The sequence below is a fragment of the Limulus polyphemus genome, unplaced genomic scaffold, assembly GCF_000517525.1.
Source record: "Limulus polyphemus unplaced genomic scaffold, Limulus_polyphemus-2.1.2 Scaffold110, whole genome shotgun sequence".
Lineage (NCBI taxonomy): Eukaryota > Metazoa > Arthropoda > Merostomata > Xiphosura > Limulidae > Limulus > Limulus polyphemus.
Window position 1 is genome coordinate 952,958 of NW_013665720.1, and position 8,208 is coordinate 961,165.

General features: G+C 31.8%; 1 protein-coding gene across 2 annotated transcripts in view; it reads left to right on the forward strand.

Annotated features, from left to right (window-relative positions):
* LOC106471143 (thyroid adenoma-associated protein homolog) overlaps window positions 1–8,208 on the forward strand; it is a 239,364-nt gene that overhangs the window by 81,550 nt on the left and 149,606 nt on the right. For both annotated transcript variants that reach the window (XM_022400635.1, XM_022400640.1), the window contains one exon: window positions 2,158–2,348. In XM_022400635.1, the coding sequence (XP_022256343.1) occupies window positions 2,158–2,348 (191 nt within the window). The remainder of the gene's footprint in view (window positions 1–2,157; window positions 2,349–8,208) is intronic.

Here is an 8,208-nt window from a genome sequence, read left to right on the forward strand (position 1 = left end):
TACTAAGAAAGTTAGTAGCCGGTAGTCATCGGGTTAATATGATTGAGGAGAGATGTGTGTGGAAAATTTCATTTCAAATCACAACTCTTTTTGAACACTGAAGGCATGGCCTATTTTTTAGGCCCAGAGTCAAACATTTTTTGAACATTGATCTGTTAGTTTTTTCACCTTCTCTTTACTCATCCTTTACTAAAAGAGGTGGATGGTGGCTCACATGGCAATGATAATTTTCATATAATTCTAAGAGAGATTGACAAAGTTAATACCATTTGAGTTGTGCACCTTCCAATGGTACCTAACTTATACCAATCTCATAAACTTTCAGAAGCCTGGAGCCTTAACGTGACAGATTGAGTGTCAAAACCAGTGGGAATCTTGGGTAATATTTGCTTTCATAATCTCTTCTACCAACCAGTTCATAGGTCATTTGGAATAAGACTTAGGGAGTGAATAAGAACTATATATCATTTTCCCTATCAATCTATTAAGCCCATTGGCCCAGAAGTGGTTGATTTAAAGTGAATAAATCAACATCCTCCTAGAGTTGTCTTCTATCATTCTAACATTTCCATCTGTTCCCTGAATTCTTGGCCATCAAGACATTGGTCAAAAGAAATAATTTTCTTTAGACTTGTAATACAATTATATATTACAATTGACTATTCCCTCTAATGGAGCTCAAAATGGCTCTGAATTGGTCTGACAACATGTCAGTTGGTACTGGTTATTTCATTAAGAGATGTCATTTTATTCCTAGCTCTCTAGGTTAACTTCTGGTTCTTTTCAGTTAGATCTAGCAGGAAGTAATATTTCCTGATTTGTGGTAAGGATTGCAAGATTACTTCTAATCGTAGACCTATAGCTATGTATAGTTGTCTTTGTTGGTTTTGGAGAGAATGGTTAATGTTACTCTTGTTAGGATCCTTCAGTGAAATAACATCTTCTCTAACACACATATTACGGATGTTTCAAGCATAGATCCACTTTGGAACAGTTGATTTGGCTTGGAACGTGAATCAGGGAATCTCTTCTCAAGAGGGAACTTTTTTATTCAATATTTAAAAGGCTTATGACACTACACAGAGTTTCAGTATTTTACTGGACCTCCATTGTTTTTTCTTGTGATTTATCAAGTATGGGAAATGTTGAGCAGCAGCTCTGGACAGCCTTAAATAAAAACTATGGGTAGGCCATTAAAGATAGTTTCATATTTTTAAGATCCAGAACTGTTTGCATGCATTTTTTCTGCTAGTGGGGATTGAACCCATGATCCAAAGCTCCATCTGGAAAGTTTAATGATTCCTGTAATGGCAGAGACTTCAGTTTTTGGAGCTCATTTTGGCAGTAAACTGACTTTCATTTCATACCTAAAGCAGCTGAAGATAAATGTTTTATGCTCAGAATATATTATGCTCTCATCCTTTCTGAGTGGAATTATGAATTTTTGTCTATGCTTAAACCATGGATTCTACTTTGGTAATGTTTGACCTTTTTCATGATCAGGGTCTTTGGCTGTATATGGGGTGCATTGAAAACATTTATATTCTAAAGCTTTTACACTGATTCTAGGAACCATCTTTTCATATTTGTGAAGTGCGTGCAACTCTCTGTGGAGTATATTGCAAAACTAAAGTTGCCTCTCTAGTAGCCCACCTGGTACTGTGTTTTCATGCTAAAGTGGGCCATACCTTATGCTAGTAAATGGTTTACAAATCCTACTTTTGACTTTTGCTTCCAGGAGAAGTTAAATGAGATAGATCTGTCATTGGATGTACTGACTGAGTCTGATAATCAGCTTATCCCAACTTAGTTTGTTACTATTTCTTGATTTGATTGTGCATTTCAATAAGTTGAAGAAATTCCAACTAGAAATAATGACTTATTTTTTCAGGAACACCATTTCAGCAAATCCTCTGCCCTAGTTTCTCAGTTTGGGTTAGTTTTGCTGTCGCAGTTGTAAGCAGTTATGTTTTCATATGTGAAGAAATTAGTTGAAATAAAGTGTTCATGAAATTTAATGAAGTTAATGGCAATTTGATTAATACTAGCATTTTTTGAAATGCTAAATAAAATGGCTCTTCATGTTTTCTAATAGTTGATATCATCTGACTTGTAAACTAAAACACTTAATAATATAATTTCTAATTTTTATTTTAGAATCAACTTCAAGTAAATTTCTGTGTGATGTAGCAGTGTCTGCACTTAAAATGCCAGTGCATCGACAAGGAAAATATGGCACTCTAAGCTGTGTTGTAGAACAGATAGGCTGTAAAAGGATTTTGTATTTCTGTCCTTCCCTTCCCGAAGACTTGTTTGAAGCTTTAACAGAAGCCAGTCTTGCATGTCACGTAAGTGGTCTTTGAACTGTTTTGTTCATTCTTTAATTTTATGTTTATTTATAGATATTTTTTGTAATGTATAAAAGTAGGTTTTTTTTAATGCTATAAACATGTTTCCAAAATTTGAATAACCAGTATTTGAAATTCCATCATCATCTGTTGCTATTGCTGGTCACCATTCTGTGTTGTGTTTGAGACACTCAAATAGTTACTTGCTAGTAAGCGAACACTGAACTGGTTATGTGTAATAAGTCAGTATTGGCCAGCATGAGCTGGTTATGTGTGATGAGCAAGAATTAAGTTTAAATTTCCCACGTATACAGTAGTTGTATAGTTTTTTACAAAATATATACTGAAGAATTTTGATATCATTGGATGATACAATGGAGCAAATAGTCCATCTTCTTACTATAATTGACATAGCATGCATGACAGTATCTATATATGTAACTAAAACTCCTGCACCATCTATTGAATGGCACCACAAACAAAAATCCATAAGAAATTTCACACTTAGGGTATTCAAGATTGTAAAGGTAATTTTTATACTATTGGATATGGTAACATGAGTGCACGTGCACTGCATTATTTCAACTTTTGTAATGTCAGCTTGGTGTGGCTGAAAAACCAATTAAATTAAGAATAACTAAATAAATATATATAGATGTATAATGTTAGGAGATTTAAGCTATTTAGACTAAACTAGACTTATTATAATTTGTAGTCATTCTAGAACAAAAAAAGTGTAATTTATATCTATTTCCTAATTTTTGATGTTGGTTATGAAGTCAGTCAAATTGACCAGACCCACACAGAGATACAATAGTGAAAATAACAGGTGAAATATGAAGTTTTTTCTAAAAAAAGTTTGATGATTAACTGGAAATTATTAGGAGGTTATAAAGGTCTTACATATCAAATTTCACAAGTTTCTGATGCATAAAAGTATTTTTAATCTCAAAATCAAAATTACTTTGCATGTTATCAAGTCAAGATTCAAAAAGAATAAAATGCATGAGAAAATCATTACTTAAAAAATATTATATTTTGTGTACTAAAGCTTTGTAATGTTTACTGATAATCTGCAAAAATATATTAAGATATACTTCCTACTTGAAAACAATAGCAAGCACAAAGTGGTTGTGAGGTCAGTCCCTGAGACCAAGCCTGCAGTGAGAGAGTTAAACTAATACAGAAAATATGCACCTGCACATGACAGAGGTAAAACATTTAGCTGTAATTATATACTCAATGTTGCAACTGAAAACACAGATTACAGTAATAGCACTAAAAATAATGAAGCAATGCATTCTATTCATTATTTGTTTTATCAGTATTTTTAGTTAGGCCAGTACATTAAATTAGCTACATTATTTACTGGGTTAATTTATAGTTGTAATCTGTTGCACTATGTTGCTTTGATTGGAAGTTATTGATTATAATGTTTATTTTTAATTATAAACTCAAACCAACATTTTTAAAGTTGGTGGTACACCATTAATAAGTGGATGTTGATTGCTTGACATGAAAGCTTAGCCAAGCTTACATCATTATTTTTTTCAGGATGGTGGGTTGGAGAGTTGGGTGCTTAAGGTATTGCCATTCCTTGTAGAGGAAGAAGGAACAGCATCCAAATTTTAGTTATTTACAATTACTAATATGCATTCAGTCATTTCCAAAAAAAATCATCCAATATTTCTGTTGTAGATAATTTTAGAAGCAGTTGCAAACTCTTTCAGCAGAACATCAGTGTATCAGCTAAGAGTTCAGTATATTTCTATCACATTAACTTGTATGTAATAAAATCACACTTAACTTTCTTTTTTCCGCATTTTAAGCCAGAAGCAAAACTTTAGCTTACATTGTTACCATTGTATTATTATTATTATTTTTGTTTTGTTTCATTCTGATTACTTGTAATATATTGCAGTTGGTGTCACTGCTATGTAGATCTAATGCAGATGAGGGTTGTAGACGTAAAGGCAGTTGAAGTGGGAGAATGATAGTCGATTAAAATTGTGTGCAAGTCATGAATGGTTGTACAAGGGTGGAGTTAATTTTGTCTGGAAAGTCATCATCAGAGAATCATCATGTTTGCAGTTGTACAAGTCTAAAAGGATTATAATCCCAGGATTATCTGCTGATATTATATCAAACTATTTTATTACTGTGTTGGACTATTCCAAATTGCTAGTAATGATAAGAGTGTAGTCTAGGCCAGCTGTGGTAATTGATAAAATACTTTTATTTGTAAGACTGTTATATAATGGATAACTGTTAAATTTTTACATGATTGTGGTTTTAATATTTTTTAAGATTTGTTTTATTATTTTTCATATTTAAAAATAAATGTGTTGCAACGTAAATTATCTATTTGTTGGTTGTTTTAAAAACCTTTCTGTTAATACTGTAATTTCATTTCTTTATTTATTAGACTTTCAGTCCATAACAACATGTTTGATGTACCATAGAGTTAAAAAGTAATTAAATGTTCAAATTCTGACATGCATTATTTAACAATAATGTGTAGCATAAACCACAAAATGTAATGCCATCAGTGTTAAAACAGGCCATTTCATTGTTGATCTAATCTTCAAAACTGTACAAGTATGTAGTGAAGTAAGCAGCTGAAATAAAGATATTCAAGTGTGAAACACTTAGTGTCAAAGAGCATACACTGGTTTCATTGAACCTGGCTTAATATTCTTCATTTATTATTATTGTTTTTTAACTATACACAAATTTCCTGCAAATAACTTAGTGCAAATTAGTTTTTATGTCTAGAAAAACAAGGAAAAGAAAAACAATTATACTCTCCATCTCTGGGTATAAAATTCTCAAAGAGCAATCTGCTTTTTGGCAAAATGAAAAACACTTGTACAAAATTTGCCAATGGCTACAAACGTCTGTTATAATTAGGAGTGATTGTGCCTTCAGTTGCTGTTTTTCAAATAGAAGTAGTAAAAATATTTGAGGGAAAAACAGTAATTTCTTAAAGTATAATATATGCAGGTTGACTACAGAGTTATACTCTGCCAATCTTAATAGTAGAATTGTAACAGTGGCATTGTTATAAGGATATAAATGCTATTTCTCATCTCAAAGGTAAGATAAGGCTCAGTATGTATAATATATATAAATGTTTAATTCAGAGGTACCTTCATAAAAATAAAATTATTTATAAAACTGATCATTACACTGAGATACAAACCACAATTTACAGCAGCAGAGTAGGATGTAGTTCAATGACTGAACAGGTATGATGGAAAATTGTTAGTCTAGTAGTTTGTCTAAACTTTCTATATTATTATTATTACGGCTCTACATGTCTAGTGACATAAAGGGCCTCTATGAACTCAGTTCAAGCATGTCAATCCCAAGTGACATCCTCAATATTATCCTATCAGTCTAAAGCTTCCCATCAACACATTTTTAATGGGGTGTTTAACCTAATGACCACCGGCTACTATCTTTCTTAGTAGCCAACGCAAGTCCTGCTATATTTCATTCCAACAATAAAACTAGTGAATGAAATTGTTTAAAACTTCATAAGAACTTTCATGGCCTGGCATGGCCAGGTGGTTAAGGCACTTGACTCGCAATCTGAGGGTTGCGTGTTCGAATCCCCGTCACACCAAACATGCTCGCCCTTTCAGCCGTGGGGGCGTTATAATGTGACGGTCAATCCTACTATTCGTTGGTAAAAGAGTAGCCCAAGAGTTGGTGGTGGGTGGTGATGACTAGCTGCCTTACCTCTAGTCTTACACTGCTAAATTAGGGACCGCTAGCGCAGATAGCCCTCATGTAGCTTTGCGTGAAATTCAAAAACAAACAAACAAGAACTTTCATAAATGCATGTAGTTTAAGAAACATAAAGCCTGTTACTTTTGATACATTTAGTTTTTTGGCATTATGATCTTTGATATCTTGGAAAATTACATTAGGAAATGGTATTTATAAAAAATGATTACGATATTTATATTTGTTCCAGATTTGAACTTATTACTTTTTATGTTTTAGTACATTATTTTGAAATCCCAAAAATTTTTTATCATCCATAAAATGCAAATTTTATCTATTTTAATTTTTTTAATAATCACAAACTCTCCTTATGGTTTCAAGTAATATACAAGACCTGAAAATAATATTTGTAAGTAAACCTAAACAAGTATTTTTTATTTTTAAATAGGATTTCATGTTTATATATGTATATAAAAACATTTAAATTTTGTTTCATAAATCTATTTTTATTTCAAATTTATGTTTATGTTTCATTGCAGTTGTACTTTTGTTTATTGTGCCGAATAAACCGTAGGGTTAGCAGTGTGAACTTTGTACGTTTTCCATAGACTATCTCACCCCTGTTGGCGATCATTCTCGTTCAGCCCAGCGCGGGGGCATTTGAACATTATTGTAGATATGATAGTGAGAAAGCTTTTTGATACTTGAATATCATTTCATTGAACTTTCAAACAAGTTTATTTCAACATATGTCCGTTTATGTTGTTTCAGAATAGAGACAGAACTAATTGCCACTACTAGCGAATGTATGTAACAGTTTACAGTCCAGGTGGTTTCAATAAACATCGCCTGAGCCTGACCCCTTGTTACTTGATACATCCTATTAGAAGAGATTACCAAACGATACAGACACCATAAATTACAAAGAAAATTACTTTAAAGCACTTAAAATATTAGTTCTGGTCACATTCCTCTCATTATAGGCAAGATTTATGTTGGAATTCAAAACTAAAGCTCTTCAGTGTATTGAGACCCTAAGTGTGAAAATGTCATAGCTTCCATGTATTATTGAGATGAATGTATTTAGCCTGTTTCACAACCAACATATGGGTTTTATTGTTGTCACTTGTACACTGAGTTTTAAACCATTTGCAAAATATCAGAATAAACTATATATATATATATCAGTTAGACTGTTTTAATTCTAAAGCAATAACGACAGAAGTGTGGGTTTTACTACAAAGTAAAAATTGTAAGAAGGAAAAATATAAAATTCTTCTGTGGTACTGGTACTAGTAGTATTATGTACAAATTACAAAAGTTTACCATTCTAAATACTGAATCATATTATTATTATTATTAACTAAATATAAAATTATGCTAAATTATTGAACTTAAAACTACAAGTTTAAATCCAAAAGAATATAAAAAATCACAAACTCTTTCAGTTTAAAGTCCTAAGCCTAATTCATGTAAAGACCTTGCACTCGCCACTCGATAGCTCTTAACCCTAACAATCGTGGATCAACTTCTTTCCAAAAAATATATCTATTTTGAGATAATTTTCAATATAATGATTAATATAAATAGATATACGATGCAGCATGATTTAAGCTACTATATTAAAATAATAAAAGTCACGTACATCCCATGCAGTTTTTTACAGAAGCAAGTTTTCTAACGCTTATTGAAAAGCACTATTGGCCAGTACTAAATACTACCTCTACATAAAATGGCTGTTACTATAATAAGCACCACCCACATTCATATTGTAAAATACAGAGAACAATGTTTTGTCACTTGCTTTCCTTATCATCGTATGATTTGTCAAACTTGAGATACAGTGATTGGAATAACATGGTACTGAAATTGACACCTTTGACTAGGCTAAAAGTTTTACAACTGAGGTTTAACACGCCCATATGCTGTTTTATAAAGAAAACAGACTAGAAAAAGGTTTAAATACCAATCATAGATGGCAGGACCAATGCTGAAGTGGAAGAAAATATTTTAAAAATGTTTGAAAAAATTTTCTTCTTAGAGGGTGCTTATTTACCGTCTAAAACGTATTTTAGGATTTTTTTCATTAAATTTCTCTTTAAACTTCATTAAATAATACAATTTTGTA